General features: G+C 45.5%; 3 protein-coding genes across 3 annotated transcripts; 1 reads left to right on the forward strand and 2 right to left on the reverse strand.

Annotated features, from left to right (window-relative positions):
- Positions 1–274: 274 nt before the first annotated feature.
- Positions 275–6,063, reverse strand: entpd5a (ectonucleoside triphosphate diphosphohydrolase 5a). The gene is made up of 13 exons (XM_068706967.1): positions 5,467–6,063; positions 5,012–5,091; positions 4,565–4,708; positions 4,109–4,184; positions 3,560–3,595; positions 3,040–3,128; positions 2,863–2,942; positions 2,708–2,769; positions 2,486–2,587; positions 1,589–1,732; positions 1,423–1,479; positions 563–678; positions 275–426 (listed from the first exon to the last, which is right to left on the reverse strand). Exons 1-13 carry the CDS (start codon positions 5,909–5,911, stop codon positions 343–345), a joined length of 1,515 nt encoding a protein of 504 aa, XP_068563068.1. The 5' UTR covers positions 5,912–6,063; the 3' UTR covers positions 275–342.
- A 3,882-nt stretch (positions 6,064–9,945) lies between these two features.
- On the forward strand, positions 9,946–15,919 carry LOC137869542 (basal body-orientation factor 1-like). Its single transcript, XM_068706971.1, has 11 exons — positions 9,946–10,162; positions 10,242–10,494; positions 10,573–10,638; positions 11,910–12,053; positions 12,148–12,228; positions 12,358–12,428; positions 13,096–13,240; positions 13,743–14,233; positions 14,419–14,523; positions 15,337–15,396; positions 15,625–15,919. The coding sequence occupies exons 1-11, from the start codon at positions 10,119–10,121 to the stop codon at positions 15,722–15,724; spliced, it is 1,560 nt and encodes a 519-aa protein (XP_068563072.1). The 5' UTR covers positions 9,946–10,118; the 3' UTR covers positions 15,725–15,919.
- A 98-nt stretch (positions 15,920–16,017) lies between these two features.
- On the reverse strand, positions 16,018–21,916 carry LOC137869541 (methylmalonate-semialdehyde/malonate-semialdehyde dehydrogenase [acylating], mitochondrial-like). The gene is made up of 12 exons (XM_068706970.1): positions 21,788–21,916; positions 21,383–21,421; positions 21,207–21,281; positions 20,634–20,795; positions 20,388–20,466; positions 19,979–20,281; positions 19,406–19,527; positions 18,527–18,716; positions 17,845–18,026; positions 17,563–17,742; positions 16,558–16,656; positions 16,018–16,445 (listed from the first exon to the last, which is right to left on the reverse strand). The coding sequence occupies exons 1-12, from the start codon at positions 21,824–21,826 to the stop codon at positions 16,341–16,343; spliced, it is 1,575 nt and encodes a 524-aa protein (XP_068563071.1). The 5' UTR covers positions 21,827–21,916; the 3' UTR covers positions 16,018–16,340.
- Positions 21,917–21,970: the final 54 nt, after the last annotated feature.

A 21,970-nucleotide genomic window follows, 5' to 3' on the forward strand; every position in this document is an offset into this window, starting at 1 on the left:
GAACAAGGTAGGTGAGGAAGACAGATCAGACACCCGTGAGGAATCAAAAATGTAAACGTTTTTACAAAAATAAAGTCAGCCCACCAGTTATTAGCTCAACATACAGTAGAAATAGCTGGCCTTATAAAAATATAGTGATTTCTTTTTTTTCGTTTTTCTCAACAGCTCTCGGAGTGTTCGCAGGGTGCTGAGGTTCAGGAGAAGAGGAGGGGCGTGGTGGTGGTGGTGGTGGTGGTGGTGGTGGTGGGGGGGGGGGGGGGGGGGAGTCGGACGGAGGACGGGAAGCCCCCACAGTGACGCACCGTCCCTCTCAGTGCTGGCTGCAGCGACAGCGAGCTGTCCTTAGTGGATGTTGAGGTTTCTGAAGTAGTCAAAGGTTGCCCCCAGGGCCCAGCTGGTCTCCACGTTGTTCACCTTCTTGGCTAGCTGTTGAGCAGAGTGACAGAAGAGGGGGTGGGGGGGGGGGGGGGGGGGTCATTAAAACCACATAGAAACAAACCATTCCCTACTGCTACTGTCACATTGATACAGAATATTAAAGTGTTGTCATATCTCTTCTCACCTGAAGCACAGTGTTGTCCTTGAAGCCAAAGCCCTCCTTTAGCAGACAAGTGATATATGTCATATCCATGCAGAGGAAGGGGCTGATGGCACGGTACTTGGTCATTTTGTTGCACACTGCAAACACAAACAACCACAGGTTTCAGACATGACGGTAATACAGGTTTCACATACCACTTAACACCATCATATAACGGAGCCACGTTCCATGTATTTAAAAAAAACCAAAAAAAACACCACCTTTTCTAACCCATGTGCTACATGATTAAAAGATGATCTTTCTGTTTTGTTTGGCTGAATAAACAGGGAGGTGCGAGGAGAACAGCCGAGGGTCAGCACAAGGCTGCGGGGGTGGGCGGCGGTGTTAAACCTAGTTCGTGTGTGTTTCAGTATGTGTCAGCCCCCGGGTGGTGTGTGGCTGTCAGGTGCCCTCCTGCCTGGGCCAGACAGACGTCTTCAGCTCAGCCCGAGCCAGACGTGTTCCTCGAGACCACGTGACAGTGTTCTCGCAACACAAACAGCCTTACATAACACGCCATCTCCTTCCTACTTGTTATAAATCTGGTTCTACATGGGCACTGCAAGTGTCACACTCTTGAGCTGATAAGCATGTGTGTGTGTGTGTGTGTGTATCGGTTAAAAACGTTTTTTGCAGCGACGTTAACCTATATTTACTCTTACGTTTGTCTTATAATCTGTCTCCGTAAATCATTTTTGTTACATTTTACTCTTGTCATAAATTACTTTTTTTAAGAAAGTAAGAATTTTGCTCTTTAGAAGTGTCGGTGGTTAAAGGACTGACATGTATAGCTTCTGAGATTGTTGGTTTTACACACGCGTGTGGTAACATGTAACTCTCACCTTCCTTGGCTCTCTTCTTAAAGTCCCTGACTTCAATCGCACCACCTCGACTGCCATCTGTGCAAGGAAAAACAAACATTCCAATACCTATTTTGTGCAACGGGATGATAACAAGAGTGGAAGATAATGGCACCGGAGGGTGACTCTTTGGTCTGTGCCCACTCACCAATGAGGCCGGACTCCACAGCTCTGTCAAAGTAGTAGGAGAAGGCATAGAAGACGCTGCTGCCCTTCACTTCATAAGGCTGGTGCACTATTCCTTTGATTACCTTCATAACCTCGTAGTAGCACAGCTTGTATCCGGCATAGCCTGAAGAAAGAGAGAAAAGGAGAAAATGGAGTTTCGTCAAAAGAATTTACTTAAGCCAATATTGGAAACGGAGTGGAGTAAACAACGAGTTAAAGGTGCTCGGAAGCAGCGATGGTTGGAATGCAATTGTGAGAGTCTAAAAAGCCTCGGTTTGAGGTTAGCCAGGGGTTGAAGCCGGGGGCTCACCAGACAATATACAAGGGAAGCCCCAGAAGGACAAGTTTCACACAGCCCCGTGGATACGGTCGGATCATTTGATGCCGGGCAAAAAAAAAAAAAAAAAACCATGTGCTGACAAGAGCGGCATTTAGTGCGGCCCTGTTGGGCTGTCTATTTTTACCACATAATTGTGAGCGGTCCAGATCAAGCCGCTCGTTACACACAAAAAAAAATAACAACTCGGGGACAAGCCCAGCATCTTTTGGCTACTTGACTGTGGTATGGGAGTGACTGCCTTATTTGTGAAGTTAACTGACAGTTTTCTTTTCGTTTAAATACAAGGTTGACTGCAGTATAATTGTTCAAGAGGGAAGACAGAGAGAGAGAGAGAGAGAGAGAGAGAGAGAGAGAGGATGACAAAACATGCGTTTGGCGCCAAGGTTACAGAAACTTCAGCGGATGAATGTTCTCATGAGGGACTGCGTTGTACTGTACTCTATTGTGTTTCCAGGGTTGAGGGAGGAATGCACGGATGGCTGCGTCCAAAAGCACTTGGAAGGCAAATCAAAACCATCATGGGTGCTTTTATCTTACCGTCTGGAATCCCGCTAACTTTGTAGGTGGTTCCTCCAAAAGTCACATCTTCTCGGAACTTTTTCGGGAGGCATGAACTCGTGAAGACTTTCCAATCCAGCCCTGGGAAAACAAAAAACAAAAAAAACAGGAAACGGTTTGTTATCTTCCCATGAATACATTATGAAAGAACGGCGCAGAGTGTAGAATTAAAGAAGCGATGACAGGAACCAGCTGCTCTACCTTCAGCTCCTAGTGCTCCAAGAGTCGCCAGTCGAGCCGCATACAGTCCGTTTCCAAGGTAGCTATATGATGGTGACAGACGCTTATTGGTAAGTTCTTAGACAGAGATGTATATTTTACTGTAATCCATAGCATCTTCTGTGTCTGTTATTTACCTGTGCGTGTAGAGTTGATACGTGTGTTTGAAGAGGTTGAAATTGGCGATGTAAGTGGGAGGAGCAGACTGAACCGTTTTCTATTGGACGAACAACAAATGTTTAGCGGCGTATTTTTTTGGTAACCCAATTTTTTTTTTCAAACTTATTTTACCACATGCAATATATATCGCTCACCTTTGACTTGGGGAGGAAAGTGATCTGTGTAGATCCTCCACCCAAATCCAGGATGCCCACCGTCCTCCTCGTGTTGGAGTACAAGTGACCTGTATAAAAGAAGCTCAAAGTTAAACAGGACAAGGTGCCACTCATCATCAGCGCAACCAAACAGAGCACACGTTGTAATCTTGTGGCTTTATCGCCGGTTTCAGTTGGAATTTCAGCCTTTCACAAACACTCCTGTCAGACTGACGCATGCTTACAGATCGTGTCTTTCCCCACCGAGAGAGGGAAAATACCTCTTTTGGTTCAGGGCTCAAGGTTGATTAAAATACATTTTGATGGTGCCATAGCTGTGTGAAGAAGAAGGAGAAGAAGAAGAAAAAAAACGCGAGAAACCTGTTTGGGGCCCAGTGATTCAAGCTCATAACCTCAGACAGGAGTCTTTCACTGCCGGGCTTCTGTGTACACTGGAGCCTCAGATATGAGCCTCCTGACCGCTAACACCACCGTAGCAAAAACACGAGCAATGTCTTACCTGTAAGGAAGTTCACTGTGACCCAGGCAAGGACTCCTAAAAAGGGTGAAAATGTCTGCATTAGTAAAAGCCTGAGAACATGATATACGACTGACCTACGCTACATTTTCACATTTGAATGTGTTTCAAGCACAACAAAAAACCTAGTTTGTGCAACTCCACATGCACTGCTGCAGACCAGCCCAGGTAATTACAATTGTCTCAGATGTCAAGTTATTGCGCTCGTAAAAGTGAGGATAATGAATGGCACTATACAGTGTGATGAAACATAACATAGTGAGGGTGTCTTAATGACTGGTGTGGAGGATAGCACTAAATTATTGGGCGTGGGGGGCGACAACTCACACTGGCTTATTTATTTGTCTAAGTGAGGTAGAAACAGACCTCTCGTAAAAAAAAAAAAAAAAAAAAAAAAAAGAATTACGAGAGCAGCATTGTTTGATGCATTCTCTGACAACTAGGCAGTTAATAAAGCACCTGGTCAGACAATACATCTGTCAAAAATAAAACAAATACAAATCGTGTGTTTTGCGTTAAAAGATGACCTACCTTCTTTTGCTCCATTCATGATGGAAACACTGTTGTTCGGCACAAAGAAAGGGGACTCGTCAAATACCTCTCGCACCTATGGAATAGATTCATCACAATTTCATTACAATTATACACTGACGCTTGGCTACACCCCCCAAAATGCCCCGCTGTCGTCGGGATACAGTCTTTTCAGGCTCTGGTTCTGTTTTAGAGTGACAGATAACTCACCCACAAGCATGGCTGGAACAGTAGCCTGGATTTAATACTTTAAATGACAAATATGGTTACTCCACACAACCCCACAACAGCTGTTTTTTGCGACATGATAGCCACCAAATGGGCAGACTTGCTGCCTCTTTTTTTTTTCAGAGACACTTGTAAGCACTTAGTGGTTTCTCATCCCTCTCTCGGCGGGACGGGTGGTGTTTGTGCCAAACTGTCTGAGGGCAGAGAGAAAAAAAAAATGCGCCTCACCTCCTTCAGAAGAGCGTTGGCCCTGTCTTCAGGCAACAGACGCAGACCCGCCGTGGCCTTCAGGACCACTGGGGTCCTCCTCCAGTCCTCCTCTGGCACCGTCTTCTTGGCGATCTTCAACAGCTGTCGGATGGTGTTGCCACCCTGCGGAAAAGAGACGGCAATCAGTCACATAATCGTTAAACGGAGAGGCATTTCATAATCAAACTAAGACATTTCTTGAGTGGTCAAAGTCTTTAAAAACATGCATGAATCAAAGGCTCGGCAGACAGGAGTGGGCAGCAGTGACAGCATCAGAAGGAGGCGTTTTTTTTTTTTTGTAATTACACAGTGTTTACATCACATGAACCCAACCCAAAGAAAATCCCAGTGGTTTGCAGACGGTGAACAACTCCCTAATACACCTGATCGTTAATAATAAGTGACGGTGTAAACATGCATACATACCTCCTCTGGGTTGTCCTTATAAGCAGACAGTCCAGGCTTCACTGCGTGGTACATTTCATTGTCCAGGACCGGCAGTTCAACTAAAAAAAAAAAAAAAAAGAAAAGAAGTGGGTGTCAGTGAACAGATCATAAACCAGAGTGCAGAATCAAATAGAAACCCAAGTGCATGTGATTGCTTTTCTTTTACAACTCGTGATATTTAGTCTGCAGCTCGTCACCTACGGCTTGATTCAGTTGCACAGGTCTGCTTCCAACACAGTTGACTCACACAGGCAAATGTCCACATCAGCTACTTTTAGAAACAGTTTTGCCCCGTGCACTCTACCGGTGCATGTTTATCCTCACACCACACAGTGAATGACCTAACAGCAGGCAGACAGCGTGGAAGCCAGCAAGCATGTGCAAATTGGGTTTTTTAGAGAGAGTTTAGAAGAAGAAAAAAGTGGAGCAGTTACCAGGGTCTTTCTGGATGAACTTGTAGATGTGGATCCTGCTGCCTGTGCTCCCAGCGTCGAACATGATCCCATAGAACACCCGGCTCACGTTGACGGGGGAGGAGGCTTCGAGCACCGGCTGGAACACTTCAGGTGGCTGGTAGGGCTCGGGGGCGGGATGCACGACTTCTGGCACCGGATGGAACGCCTCTGGTATGGGGTGGATGACTTCAGGAGCCGGGTGGAACACCTCGGGGATCTCGGGGTAAGTCGGCATGCCGCGCTGCGGGACTACAGGCTCTGGGTTGGCGACCTCGGGGAGGAGGTTCTCCGTGTTGGCAGAGTGGTCCCGGTAGCGGTAGAAGTGGGGGACGTAGCGGTGGTGCCGGTAGTAGGTCGCCTCCGCTATGAGGCTCACGGCCAGAAGCAACACGGATAAAATGAGCAGCGGGCTCGGCGTGGCCATTGTATTCACAGCCCGGCGACAAAAAAAAGAGAGGGGAAGTTAAAGAGGAGAGCCGAGGAGAAGAAGAGCCGGTGGATGCTGGAGTTCAAGAGTGACAGCGGCCTCTGCAAAGAGAGAGAGAGGGAGACAGAGAGAGAGAGAGAGAGAGAGAGAGAGAGAGAGAGAGAGCAGTGGCGATGGAGAGAGGCAGAGTGGATGCGATGTGCAGACTCAGGACTGTCCGGTCATCCGTTTACAGTATATAAAGACATAAGGGCTTGGCATGGGGCCACACCGAGTGAAGCCATCCACCAATCCCTGTGGCGGTCCATCCCAACTCCATCATCCCCCCCCCCCCCCCCCCCCCCACCCCCCACCCCCCTCCTGTGAGCCAAACTGAAGACCGACTACCTGCCTACCAACAGCATTTCCCTTGTCTTTACTGGTTATTCTGGAGCGAGAAAAAAAATCCCCTAAAAAAAGGAGAAAGGGATTTATAAAGACGTTTAAATGAATGGCTCACACTCAAACAAAAAAACCCCCCAAAAGAAATGGTCTTAAAATACGTTTTTATGGGCGTTTTTTTAAGACTTACATTGTAACTTGCCTCAAAAATTCCTTCACGTTGGACTTTCACAACTTCACAAGTGTTCAAATTTGGCTACTGGTTAAATTAAAAGTGATGTAAGTTTCTATTTGGCAGTTATAAAGGCACATCCGTAGAGTTTTGAAATCAATTACTGCAGTTTTCAAAGAATATCGCAATTTTCTAATCTTTGGAATTAACCTTGTGGGTAAAAATGTTTTTTAAAAAATGCATAGTGGCTTTGTGAGTCAGACAATAAATGAAAACAAGAAACTCCTATTTAAGACTGAAGATGTGACTCACTGTGTGTTGCAGCCTGAATGGATTCTGGCTTTGTTTTATCAGGTATTACTACATCTTACTTAATCATGTTCGGTAGCTGGAATGAATCATGTCTGTTTATAAAAAAAAAAAACAAAAAAAAAAAAAACAACTCTCAACCTCCTCTTCATGATCCTGCAATAATCGCCACAATAAAATCAGCTGCAGCCTTTTTCACCAACCTTAAAAGAAATACAAATGTAACCTGCACTCCAGCTGGCATAAAAGTTTAAAAAAAAATGTTAGCAATCATCTCACTCCCACTCATCCTTGTGTTAACCACAGGCTTTCCAAAGGAAAAATATTTGGGCCGCGAGGCACGTTTCACTAGAAAATGCATGAAAAGCACGAGTGGCTGTTTCTCTGCTTTAGGTGGGTGGTTGGCACGGCATCACAAGACATGCTGCAATGTATCGGCTAATGTTTTCTCATGTAACCTTCGGTCACTGGCTTTAGTGCAGGATGCAGAGGCATCGAGGATATCTGACAGCTGCGGAGCACGGAGGCACGGCAAGTCAGGGGACCTTACGTGAACTGAGATTTGTACGGGGCTGTGATATTTTTCACCCGCTTTGTATCAACAGAAAGAGGACAGACATCTGAAACAGGAGGCATTGGTAGTCTAGCAACTGAGGCATCCTAGGGAAACTGAGCCTGCCCCAGCCCTGACCTAACATGTGCTTATACGAGGCTGCTTCACCTCAGGCAGCAGGCGAGTGAAGCCGAAAACCAAGCGGTCGGCCAGCCCAGTCAGGAGGGTAAGGGGAGGGCAGAGGTCCTGCAGATGGGCACAAAAGAGTGCAGGAAGTCCACAGAGAGGACAATGTGGGGAGGGTGGGGCTTGGCACCAGTGTTCACCCATCATGCCATTCCGCTCCCAGGACACTCGACTGCGCAAAGCACTGTAATTTGAACTAAAAATATTGGACTTTCTTTCCTCCTTCCTTTTTTCTAAATACTGTGGCTACTTTTTTTTTTTTCTCAATCCTGCGGCTCACCAGCATGGTCCTTCGCCCCTATCAAAGCTACATGTGCAGGACCTCTCTCTGACTTGTGCCCGTATAGATGTCTTGGTTGCATGTTAACATATGTATGTGATAATGTGACAAATAAACCCTGGATAGAAAATGTCATATTAAAGAAGCCGTGTTCTGTCTGGAGCGTTTTCATTTTGAAGCCTTTGTTAAATATATATATTTTTTTTTTAAAAGGATGCTGTTAATGCTCAGACACATCTTGTTGTCAATGTAGAAATTCATTTGGATTATGTGTAGCGTTTGGACAGCTGCAATCCACCGCAGGCTATTTGGTGCATGAATCACAGCATGCGTTAGTTTGAAACACACCTAAGCATTAGAATGTGATGCAATAGGAACTGCCCTGTGAGTAAAATGTCAGATGAATTTGGATTTTACAACAGACGTTTTAGGTAAATGCAGGATAACCACCGCTTTACCCGGCATTTGTTGTTTTAAATAAGGGGCTGGAAGTATCAAAACAGCTCTGGTAGAATGGATATCTACAACAGGCATTGCAGAATTTTGGAACATTGAGTCGAGAAATCGCATTAAGCTAACACCAGGCATAACAATTGTTAAGGAAAATGTCTATGTTGCCAAATCATGTTAGGATGTCATCCAAATGTGCACTGCCACTCTATAATCTGTGTGTAAAGTGTCCCTCTACAGCATGACACAGCACATTACAAACACAATGTTTTAAAGGACATTTTTGGTATTTTGTTTCAAGTTAACTGAAACCGTAAAAGCATGAGAAGAGACCCCAGCTTTGTAATCTACACTGTGCAATATATCATTAATATGCTGCAATGTTACCCTCAGGAATGCCATGTTTGTGGGTGTCCTACCCCAAGAAGTCCATTGAAGGGACCCAAACCTTGTCATTACAATTCCAATGATAATGACAGCTTGGAAAAGCTCAGGGTTATTTCAGTTTTCTCTCCTCACTGTCATAGTAATTACCTTTAAATTTAGTCTTCAAACTCTGTTGATGATGCCAGAGCAGAGAGTGACCCTATATGATTCAGTTTACAGTAGCTACACCCAACACTTTTATGATATTTACTTTTTTTTTTTTTGTTTGGTGAATAATCTACACTGGACACTGTCAGGCTCCAGCAGAAAGCTGAACAAGATAATGGGAGAGAATGTCATGGTTTTAAATTATGACCTGCGCTAACCTTACATTGTTTCTTTTGGATGAGCTTCTTCGAAAGATGTCAGCCAACTGCATTTACGATTATCCTAGCGGTTTTCCCATAACTCCAGCAACAACAAAAAAAAAAACAACAACTGTGGTGAAGGCGGCGAGTAACACATAGTTCTTTTCAGGACAATCTGGACTACTTTTGTCGACAGGAGTCAAATATATTTCATGTCATCATGTGGGAGGAGATCATGTGCAAACAGATCCTGTTTGATAGAGCTCAGCATGAGGAGACTCTAATTACAAGAGAAGGGACAAATAGTGTGTCAGTCCACAGGCTGGTGAGCAGAACAGACATCTGTATCTTACAATCTCCTCAGAGCGATTGACAGTGATTGATTGAATTTCAACTTTTGTTCAGCAGAAGGTGAGATATGAACACAAAACTGCCACCAAAACCTAAAAATAAATGAGCGCTATAGTAAGGAAAAGGGTGTTAATTGAAACCGCCACAATGAAATGTCATTTGGAATGACTTTGGAACTCTGCAGGGGCATGTTTCACCGCTTTCAGATATTTGACTGACTAAACCATTCATTCATCTTTACTAAGTTAATAATATTGGCTTATTATTTGTGATAAACTCAGATGCACATTTGAACTATGTAATGATGTTACTGGTGTGCATCTTTTATTTTGAAGGCAGGAAAAGCACAGGTGTAGATGATAACGACGTATTTCTTGTTGCATCCTGTATAGTGCATGCTGTCACACTGTCATGTTTTATTATAACAGAGCCATAAATAATAACATTAGCTGTACTTTTCCTATGACAAGTGACTGATTTTCAACCTTTTTTTTAAGGAAATGCAAAGCTAAATGGGTAAGTTGTACTTTTACAGACATAACATGTTTTATTTCAAACATAAAGATTATAAAATGCCAAACCCAGAACATACATAAAACACCTTGCAGACAAACAGAAGAAACTTTTCCTCGGTTGCAGCGTCTCCACGGCAACAAAACAAACGCGCTCCCATGGCAACAGCACTAGACAAACATTCAGGAGCTCGGTACCGGTACCGGAACCGTTAACTTAGCCTCTCCGTATGGTGGCACGGGGTTGTTGCCTGTAGTGTATTAACGTTAGCAGTGATGGAGAAGAAGAAAGTCGCCAAAGTAAAGAGAGCGAAAGCCGGGTGAGTGCAGCACAGTTCGCCACATTTGTGCACTTTTTACGTTAGCTTTGACGAACTACACTTGTGTGTCTCGTTCAAGGAAAGGAAAGAAGGAAAGTAAACAGGAGACCAAAGCGGTGAAAGAGTCTGACATCGAGAGGGCCAAGGACAACGCTGCCCTCTGGGAGCTGAGGTTAAAGGTCGCCGAACAGTCGCTCGCGGAGTACCGCGAAGATTGCCGCAAATTGGCACGCGCGAACGACGACCTCACGAGCCAGCTGTACCGAGCGGAGAAGGACGCGGTCGATGTAGCCGGCTTCATGCAGAGACAAGACGCAGCTAAAGAGGAGACGGTGAACACGCAGTGTGTGTGTGCGTGATTAATTATGAACGAATGATTAATTCATGTTTTAACAAACGTGTTTTAACAGATCAATACGCTGCAGAAAAGACTCACGAGTCAAGACAGAGTTGCGCGTGAGGAACAAAACAAAATGGTGAGTTCATTTTCAAACGAGCGACAAGAACACAAATGCGACTTTTCATTTGGCCCACAAAACATGCTCCAGCCATCCTGCTCACCGTAAAACGCGCCATTGCCGTGATTTACAGTGAGCAACGTAACAAAATGTGCTGCTCCGTGTCTTAACAGCTGTCCTGTGTGTAATTATGTTGACATTTATTATGTAAGAAGACAACAACCATACAGCGCCGCGAGACCAGAACACAACAACAACAACAACAACAACACACCATCACATTCCATTACATGGTCTTTTGCTATTTTAATCTCAGTGGCCACAGAATTACAAATTAAAAACGCTGGGCTTGCTTGGGAGAAGACACTGCTGATCTCTATTGACCTCACAGGTCACTCAGATCCTTGCTCTAAAATAAAAGTTCAGTTAGCATAACACACACCAACGGGACTTATTTTGACCCCTTTTTATCCCCACTGACTCAAGATCAAGCTCTCAAACGGACAAAAGTCAAATCTACGTCTGCTTCTGTTGGTAGCAGCTGGTTTTCCATCTTCCAGCTCTTCATGCTGGTAAAATTGAGTGCAAAAAGCTTCTGAGGAGGACAAAAATAAAAAGAGGCCTGGTCTGGACTAACTTGAAACACCCGTATGGAACCTGTCCCACAGGTCCAGTGAGGGGGACAAGAGTTCTTGTCATGCGGTTTACTCTAAACGTGGGACATCAGGACACGCTGTTCAGCCCCTTTAGTCGTCGTGTCGTTGACTTAGCTAACGAAAACTTCCACCGCGCAATCCCTTTCAACGTGAAACCGGTGGATTTTTTTTGGGGGGGGGGAGGATGTTGACCATTTGGTAGATCACACAGACAGGGAAAATTGCATGCGACGCAAAAACCAACGATCGGTTTCGATGATTACGTCGCCGAACACGTCCGGAGTTATGTTAAGAACAACGATTAGGCCTGAAGTGGTAATCAGCTGGTCGATAACCTCTCATTTAGTCGTCGCGTTCATGTTTGTGGGCGAGTGTGTTTTGCGAGCCTCTCATGACTTTGGTCATTTTTGTCACATTTTTGATCAGCCTGGCTTTCCCACAGTGGCATCTTGAGGTATTTAGCCCGACTGATCTGTGCTTAAGTTGGTTTAAAGAGAGGAAGTTCTGTGTGTGTGTGTGTGTGTGAGACGGTATGAAACCGTTTCCAAGCTGCACTCATGGGACCTTTACACGATCTCTAGTCCTGTGTATGGATGAGCAGCGTTTTTTTTTTCATTTTTGTGTGCTCCACAGGTTGATTATTACACAACTCAAATCAATGAGCTGAAGGAACTGTTCAGAGAGAAGTCCGGTGACTTCAACATGATCCCACTGTGGATGAAGAAAATCGAGGAATTTGAGAAGACGAAGGCCCGGATGGAGCAGGAGCTCGGCGATGTGAGTGAAACAAACACAGTAATTAGGGAGCGGTCGTCAGGATGTTCACGCAAACCGATAACTTTGAACCTTTTTTTTGGTTGTTATTTTGTAGATGAGAAACAAATTGGATGCTGCCGATAAGGAGCACAGGGAGAACCTCAACAAGACGGAGTGCAAGTTCTTAAAAAAAGAGGTACGGTCAAGTGAAAAACATCCGACTCATAACTGACTAATAATGAGATGTCAAACAGTCGATGACCTGTTGATGACCGTCGACGGACAGATTCACAATCGAGTGAGTTTTGCATATTTCCCCCTGCAGGATCTCCTGGAGAAGGAAGCGGAGCACATCATAGACCTGGTGGTAGAGAGGGCCCACAATGCAGCCATTGTGTGAGTGTGCGTGTGTGTGTGTGTTTCCGCCGTCCCTTTCAATCTAATTTTATTCTTTAAACTGTGGAAGTCCACAGAAATAATAATGAACTCAAGCAAGTGTTTATGTATTTGAATATATATATATATATATATATATATATATATATATATATAAAACTTGCAGCTAATAGTTCTTTTCTTGACCACAGCGGATGGTCATATTCAGATAATGTCCGTCGCTCAAGCCAACGATCACATCTTCAGCCGCCCCGGAACGAGGGAGTGTAATGTGTGTGTGTGTGTGTGTGTGTGTGTGTGTGTGTGTGTGTGTGTGTGTGTGTGTGTGTGTGTGTGTGTGTGTGTGGGGAAGATCGGAGTTTATTACTTTTGAGGCCATAAGATGTTTATGTCACCACTGCTATGTTTAGTTATTTTTTTTATTTTTTTTGCAGCTCATAAAACATCAACATTGATACTGGTGTGGTCCTGCCGGGTTTGGTCTTGGCGTCAGTAATTGATTTAATTTTGAACACACAGCGCGTCTTTAAAAGTCGAGCACGCCGACCCAGTGAACTCTGAGCGTCGGGAACCGAGAAACAAGAGCGAATTATGAAATTATCACTCATAGGGATATTTCCATTATCAGAAGCTTTTTTTTTTTTTTTTTGTCCTGCAAACCGTTTAGGCAGTTGGATGACGCCTCGCGCTCCGTCTTCAAGGAGAACGTCCGTCTCAACGAAGCACTGAAATATCACATGCAGGAGGCAGAGCGACTGCAGATATTGACAAATTCAACGGCGAAGGAAAACGCCTCCCTGGCTCTGGACAAGGTACGTTTGACCCGTAGAACAGCAGACAGCACTGTTACCATTAGGGCCTTGGATAGGAACCATTCATCTCCGCGAAGTCATTTTCAATCATCTCAGTTATGAAACACTTGTTGGACCTGTGCAGAATATATTCCAGGTGGTTTTTCCCCTTGTGTTGTTTACTTGTGCTGACCCTGTGTATTTTGCTTGTGGTCCCACTACCCAGCCTCTCAGTGGGCAGCGGTCGTGGTGAGTTTCCACTGGTGTATGGGGTTCAAATTCAGTGGCTTCTCCTCTGCAGGTTTCTGGCACCGATTCCTTAAAACAAATAAATATTTGGCGCATTAATCTTACCTCTGATGATGACAGTAAATAAGGGAAGTAAATCCAGCGTGTTGAAGCCTTCAACTTCAGCAGGGCGAGCACACAAACCGTTATCTGTTCCAGCTCCACGCTGGCATGCAAATGAAAGGATTTTTTTTTTTCATTTTTACTACTTTTGCTCTTCTGTCTACTCACCCAGAACACGATTGAGTTGATGGTAAAGAAAAACGCAGCTCAGATGGGGGCCCAAAAAAGGGAGCTATCAGAACTGAGGGCCAAGGTAGCTTCCCTGGAGCAGGCCCTCGAGCTAAAAGCCGGGGAAGCCGAGAGAGAGGAGGAGAAGACGACGACGACTCTGGTCGGCATCCAGGCCGGCCGGGTAGAGTTGGAGAAGCTCCAAAAGGCGCTTTCCACGCGGGACAGGGAGTTGGGGAAGGTCAAGAGGCTAGCGAGCGTCATTGTGCAGCAGCGCACGGAGCTGGAGCAGTTCTTCCACGAGGCGCTGGCTGAGGTGAACCAGGAGATCGTGGCCAGCAGGTTGCAATACAAGAAGGAGGCGCTACAGGCTTATCGCTGGGAGCTGAGAAAAGCCACAGCGGGAAAACTGAAGTTCCCACCCATCCGCACCTTTCAGAAAGGCCCCCGCAGCACCAACTCCGTCTATGCAGACATGGAGGAGGCTGCACGGTGGTAGGTCCGCTTCCCATCATTCCCGGGACACGTGCACGTCTTAAGACCTCGTGTTTATCGGCACCAAGTAACCTGCAAGCACATTCAGCGGTCTGCACTCTTCATGGATCATCTCAATACAGCCGATTATATGAAAAGTGGCGTGTAAAATAAAAACATACATTTTTATTCCACCTGTCTTTAAGGACTCATCAACCAGGCAGCAAAGTTGAAATCTCAGATCTAACTTGGGAGCAGAAGGAACAAGTGATCAGGCTGCTCTTCGCTAAAATGAATGGACAGAGTGAAAGGTAATACACCCCACCCCCCCCCCCTTCCCCAAATAATTGTATTGTTTGTCTTAGCAAAAGGCTTGTTTGTTGCTTGTTCACTCATTAACTTCATCCTAAAAAGTACCTCTTGAAATCCCTGAAAATGGACTTGTGGGTCAATGACCTCAGAAGAACAAAAGTGCAGTGTGACACCGAGCGCCTAGCTCAGTGCTGAACTTCTGGTGACTCCTCCCTCTTTTTAATGTTCTAAACAGCCATTTTCTCAGCAGAAGAGGATACCATAAAAACATCAGTTAGGCCTCGACCAATTTTCTTTTCCATCCAGCTGCTTAAAAAGAACGAAGAAAAGAGTCTGGGCACAATAGTAAAAATAGGCCCGGCCACAGAGTCGTGTGCTCGGAAACAAACATCTGGTCACGTCGATTTGCTCTCAGCCCATCGGCCCCTCTTCACGTGCACTTGCAGTTTATTTTGTTCTTTGAACGCTTGTGGCCAGGGAGCAGCTGGTAACATGATTTTCAAAAAAAAGAAAAAAAAAAAAGAAAAGGAGCGCACAGGGGATATGAGTGTATGGGGGTACGGGCTGGCAGGAGGAGATGTGTATTCATGTTAACAGTGGTCTGGCACCTAGTCCCAGCAGAATAACACGGAACATTTGGCGACCCAGTTAGCGGCATCAGGCGTACACATGTGCATTATGTTTACCCAGAGTAACCCCCCTTTCCAAGACCGTCTGCAGGCCGGAGTGAACAGACACCAGTGTGCTAAAACATGGCTCTTCACTGGTTCTGTATTTAACTGCAACTCTGCATTCTCCCCCCCCCCCCATAGGAAAGCCAGCCGACCTCAGCCTCCTCTGAGAAGAAGCCTAACTGACGGCGATGCTGCCGGGTAAGAGACACCGAAGGAATGTACGAGAATGCAAGTTGTACCTCATCCTTGCAATTATGTAAAGCCCGTTTACTGGTGCCGCATTCCATGTTTAGAGAGAGGGGGGGGGGGGGGGGGGGGGGGGGGGGGAGGGGGGAGCGTCGGCTGTGTGAACGCGAATGTGTGCCTACGTTTGATTTATTAAGACGGTCGCATTTCTAGCGTCGCTTAACGATGACTGTCTTTCAGAATTAGAGAGGAGCTCTCCCCGGCGACCTTCATCACCCAGGCGCCTGAGCCCGTTCTGCCCTCGAACCCAAACAGCCCGGCGGATACACACACCACATGACCCCCCCCCCCCCCTCTCTGTGGCCGTCGACATGGCACATCGCACTCTGGACTGTTTTGCCTCCGCTGCGTACGTGTTCCACAGAGTGTCAATCATGTGTGTAGTAGTAGTAGTAGTAGTAGTAGTAGTAGTAGTAGTAGTGGAATACAAGATGCTGTTTTTGGTGCTCATAAAAAGGCGTGGTAATATAATAATATACAAGATCTCTAAACAATGTTTGGCTCCTAATGCAGAGTCTATGGAAACCTTCATTTATGGGGATTAAACTAAAGTGTGAGTGAATACACAGGAAATGAAATACTGGTGTTGTATTTGAGGAAATGATACAGATCCAATGAGATTGCCTCAGCTGTACAGATCGTTTGCACTGTTCAAATCTAATATAAAGTCTTTAAAAAAAAAAGGGGGAATATTATTAAATATCTTGTATAAATGAACTAATCACATTTAACACAAGCAGGGGTGAAAGTAGGCCGGGACTCCGTACTATTAAAACCGCCGGTGCTTGGACACAGTACCGGGAATAAAGCGATGAATATACAAGTGTCTTAAGTAGAGGAGGGGGGTCTAGATCTTCTGGTTTGTCAGACTAAACGTCGGCACTTGGATGGAGTATTTAGCGTCCCATGGTGGGCATAGTAACAGCAGGACCTGTCAAGGTGGCATCTTCAGCTTTCCATTGTGAGATGACCGTTTTGATCTGCGTGTAGAACTGGATTCCCTGTAGAGAGAGAGAGAAAAAAAAAAAAAATGCATTTACATCTAAACTTTGATTTCTAGATTTGTGCATTTCTTCCACATGCAACAATAGGATGCATCTTTTGTTTCATTACTTGTTTTCCGTAGAAGTTCATGTCTCCTCTGAAGGATCCTCTTGATCCAGTGAAGGAGAACATAGGCAGCGGAACAGGGATGGGAACATTGACTCCGACCTGCAGAAAACAAGGATTTTTTTTTTTTTTCCCCCCCTTCCTTTCATTTCCATAAGTGTAAGTTTTGTAAAACAATTCCTCAGGATCCTAAATTGCTAGGATGAGTTAGCCGCGGCTGATGAGAGATGTGGTGCATCCGGGCTTTTTCTAAAAACAAGCTAACATGATCTCACTAAACAAAGATAAACCTGCGGCTTATATTCGCAGTTTTGAAAAGCACAGCGTGTTCTTATGAAAGGGAAGAGAAACTAAATAAAACATTTTGTTATGAAGGCAGTAGGGGCACGGCATGGTTGGCTGGTTTAGAATGTTTGAAACAGCGGGAATAGGTTTGGACACACTTTGGGCCTTTTGGCGAAGGTGCAGGGAGGAAGGGAAGAAGAAAAAAAAAAAAAGTAGATGTTTGTTGCATCGAGGTTTGGAGCGGAGAACAGCACATGGCCTGCACAGCATTCCCCGACATGTGAACAGCAAACACGGGACATAACTAAGGCTCCACAGTCAAACAAGCAGGGGAACGGCTGGCCATATTTACGCTTAATAGGACCTTAGGAATTCCTTCGGAGTTTAATTTAAGATTTCATCGAATACTACCGGGGAAAATGTTTCTATGTCCCCCTGTTTTCTTTAGACGGACACATATTTGCTGTAGCTATTTGTAGTCTTGGCTGGTGGGGAAGTGGAGGGGGAAGAGGGTTGCCGACTGTGTGCGCATTAGGTTAGGCACAAACAAGGCTATACTTGACATGGAAAAATAATAGTTTTTTGTGTGTGTGAAGGTTTTTTTTTTCAAACAGAAATGCGATGTGCTCCCTACTTGAGATGCTGTTTAGACATGACAGAGGGATGTGAATGTCTCCTTTCTCTCAAAACAGAGGAACACATTTGGAGGCTGCAGCCACTCACCTGGCCCACGTCCACCTCGTGAGTGTATTTGCGCGCAGTGGCGCCATTTGTGGTGAAGATAGCTGTGCCGTTGCCATAGGGGTTCCTGTTGACCACATCGATGGCGTCATCCAGAGTGTCTGCCTCGAGAACAACCAACACAGGGCCGAAGATCTCTTGAGTGTAGCACTTCATCTCGGGCTGGGGGAGCAAAAAAAACCAAACATATTTACCGGCAGTTTAGTTTTAGAGCGGTTCTTAATAATTCTCCGAAGCACATGCAAAGTAATTAAACCCACGTACCGTGACGTCACCGATGATGGTGGGACCCACGAAGTTGCCGTTCTCGTAACCCTTGACTTTGACGTTTCGGCCATCCAGGAGCAGCCGGGCTCCCTCGTCCACACCGCTCTGGATCAGACTGCAGACTCTCTCCTTGGCCTGCGGAGTGATCAGAGGCCCCACGTCTGCACCAGGCTGGTCTCCTAGCGGGGCCCCAAAAAAAACAACCAGCTATACGACGGCATTCGCGTGATGCGAGCTCATTAAATTGACGCCGACGTTCAAATATGTCTTTTGCTAAAAACCTCGCAAAAACCAGGACGAGGGGCACCATGAGGCACTCCCTCAAAAATGGATACTTAAGGGTTTCCTGTGCACTACAAAAATAAGAATCCATCTCACAGCAAAGAGGGATAATCGGTCTCCATTTTACTCAGAATCAACGTTCTTTCTCAAAAGGATTTGATGCTTTAAACCGCCATTTAGTTCTGGGCCACAGATCTGGCCACAAATTTGCAGCAGGGCGGACTCAACGAGCACTCGCTCCCAGCTGACTCCAATGTGAAGTTACAACATGGCGAGAGGTGTGGTCAGGGCGGCGTGGGTGGCCTCGAGATGACTAAACCAAAAAGGCCCTCGGGGGGCGGGGAGGAACAGGGGCTCAGGAGAGAGAGGTGAAGGGTGGAGTGACGGGGCGCGGTACCTGCGTTCACGCGCAGAGCCTTGGAGCGCTCGACCAGCTCCGGCAGCCAGCGCCGCGCCTCGCCCACCAGGATGGCCGTGGACAGAGCCATGCAGCGCTGTCCCGCCGCCCCGAACGCTGCACCCACCAGCTGGTTCAGAGTGTTCTCCTTGTTGGCGTCGGGCATCACCACACCATGGTTCTTGGCTCCCTGCAGTACATGAGAAGCGGTTAGCCTTCTGCTGTGTGATCTCTGCATTGCAGCAGCTGGTTTAGTCGCTAAGTGAGAACATCGGGGAATTATATACACAAGCGGCCTAAACATTTCAAAACAGTAAAGAGTCCTTATGACAGAGGACTGATGGACAAACAGCTGCAGCTTCTGTTGTGCAGCGTCTCTCATCTTTACAGCTGGCAGTGAGGAGGAGCGAAACAACAACGAGAATCCTTTGGCCAATGCTGCCACCTTCTGGACATTTGCAGCAAGTGTCAGACATTTACACCTGCGTTTGACTCATTTTAACTCACCATGTTTGACTCTTATACTCACCATGTTTGACTCTTATTTGAACTCACCATGTTTGACTCTCATTTGAACTCACCATGTTTGACTCTTATACTCACCATGTTTGACTCTTATTTGAACTCACCATGTTTGACTCTCATTTGAACTCACCATGTTTGACTCTCATTTGAACTCACCATGTTTGACTCTTATTTGAACTCACCATGTTTGACTCTTATACTCACCATGTTTGACTCTTATACTCACCATGTTTGACTCATTTGAACTCACCATGTTTGACTCTCATTTGAACTCACCATGTTTGACTCTCATTTGAACTCACCATGTTTGACTCTCATTTGAACTCACCATGTTTGACTCTTATTTGAACTCACCATGTTTGACTGGACCCTCTTGCCGTTTCTGGAGCCCCTCTCGTAGATGTACTCTCCAGCCTGATTGGAGCCAACGAAGCTGATTGCCTTGATGGCCGGATGGTCGCAGATGAAATTCACAGCTGCGGCACAAAGACAGTTATAGAAACTGTATTAACTCAGATATCCTTGATATTTCAAAATAATGTCAAATTATTTGCATTACAGAGAAAGTTCTTGACTAATCTGCCATAATATTTCCTTAATTAATTGGTGAATTGTTTTGTCTTTACGATGTTCTTTTCTCAGAGCCGAAATAACTTATTATTACATCACTTATTATTATATCTCTATTATATTATTAAATCTCTTGTTTTGTCCGACCAACAATCCAAAACCCAAACATATGATATGGATATATTCTGTATCGACCAACAAATAAATGAATGGTTTCAGCTCTACTTGAATGTTAGATTAAAGGGGAATTAAGAGGCATCAATACAAACTGGTGTATTTTTGTCATACACAATAAAAAAATACCTATCCACACTAAAGATTCTGACCGGCTAAAAGGTAACAGAGAACAACTCTTACCAGCATGTTGGCCGTGGACGATGTTGAGCGAGCCGTCCGGAGCGCCGGCGTCCTGCAGCATCTTGGCCAGCAGCATGGCACACGCCGGCACCCGCTCTGATGGCTTCAGCAGGTAGGTGTTGCCGCACACCATGGCCATGGGAAACATCCAGAGAGGGATCATGGCGGGGAAATTGAAGGGCGCGATGCCGGCACACACCCCGAGGGGCAGTCGGTACGTGTGGGTGTCCATGTCCTTGGTGATGGAGGGCAGGGATTCACCGAGCATCAGAGAGGTGACGCTGCAGGCGTGCTCCACGACCTCTGCAAAGAAAACAGATGTTGCCCTTTGTACAAGTGTGTGTGCACGTGTGTGTGTGTGTGTGTGTGTGTGTGTGTGTGTGTGTGTGTGTGAGGGTGATGCACTTACGCAAGCCTCTGAATACATCCCCCTCTGCATCGGCAAGGGTTTTGCCTTGTTCCACTGTGATGGTCTTGGCAAGTTCTCTCTGGAACACAAGATGACCCTCGTGTCAGTCCGTTGTTCTCAGCTTTAGAGATCAATTTAGGTTAAAAACGCTGATTTGCAAAAAAGAAGTCAAATGCGACAGTTGTTAAACTAAATAAAATCAAAGTGAACAGTGCTAAAAAAAAAGTACACTCTTGTTCTTCTTACAATGTTGTCCTTGATAAGCTGCTGATAGCGCAGAAAGACCTGCTGCCGATTCAAGATGGAGGTCTCAGACCAGGAGAGGAAGGCTCTGGAGCACGAGTCCACAGCAGCCGACATCTCTTCCTGGGTGGCTTTGGGCACGCGGGAGATCACCACGTTGGTAGCCTGCAGAGGAGAACATTCACACGAATACACCAAAAGATGACTTAGCGTTTAAAATCAGCAGCCTGGGCCGTTTGAGTTCACTAAACCTTATGTAACGAGAGAATCCTAGCAGATGTTTAACTAAGATATGTGGACTTTCAAAAATCTGCCGGTCAAAGTTTATCAGAAACAAAATAACAGGATTTCCACATTCAATCCTCAAGAAAACATTTATGATTATTAGGTTATGACTTGTCCAAGTTCATGCAATGTTTCTCATTGACGATCAACAATTAAACAGGTTAATCAACTCCATGGACTTTGCCGCTTTGAGTCTTATCAGAGCTACTAACCCACAGCTACAGCAGGATACATCTAACCCAACCAGGTGAAGAGAAGAGCAGCGTTTCTCGGCCCACATGAACTACTTACAGGGTTGTGAATATCCAGCCATTCCGACGTTTTGGATTCGACGAACTTCCCATCGATGAACAGCTTGGTGGTTGGCTGTGAGGAGAGATGCAAACGTGTTCATGCATTCTCCTTTACAGTTGCTGTTAAGTGCAATAGCAGTCTTGACAATAAACGGTACACTGCTCCCAACTCACCACGGAGGAGTAGCACATGCAGCCAAGATTAAGTGGAACCTGAGAAAGAAACCAAAGCAGGGAGTCTGAATGGACTCAGCAAATGCATTATTAATCAGTCATACTATAAATCAGTTCATAAAGAGTCACACAGAATGAATCCCATCTGTGAACAAATCAGTCTGTAAGGCACTTTAATCGTTCGTACACCGTTGTGTTATTGCTTCTGTTGATGGTTTTTTTTTTACCATGCAAAGTGCATTTGAGTACCTTTTATAGCGCGACACAAATACAATGTCATTAAAGCAACCCAGACGTGAATCGTGCAGCACATGACACATTGCACTGATACACAACGTGCGCTGTCAAACAGGCCTGCGTCATTTCCAGTTTTAAAACTGCAAAACTTTTTTTTTGGAATCTTACCTTAGCCTTTAGTGCTGATCTCAACGCTGTTGTCGCCATGGTGGGAATATTACTTTAATGGAATTGTATGTAGGCCTACTTTTATGTGTCCAACTCCGCAGGTGTCCAACCGAGCCGAGGACAACATTGACGGGGTTCTCCCCCGAGGATATGTATTACCTGTAGGGCGGGCTCTAGGAGAAA

This window comes from Cebidichthys violaceus, unplaced genomic scaffold, assembly GCF_023349555.1.
Source record: "Cebidichthys violaceus isolate CVI_PGR_0920_01 unplaced genomic scaffold, fCebVio1.0.p SCAF_126, whole genome shotgun sequence".
NCBI lineage: Eukaryota > Metazoa > Chordata > Actinopteri > Perciformes > Stichaeidae > Cebidichthys > Cebidichthys violaceus.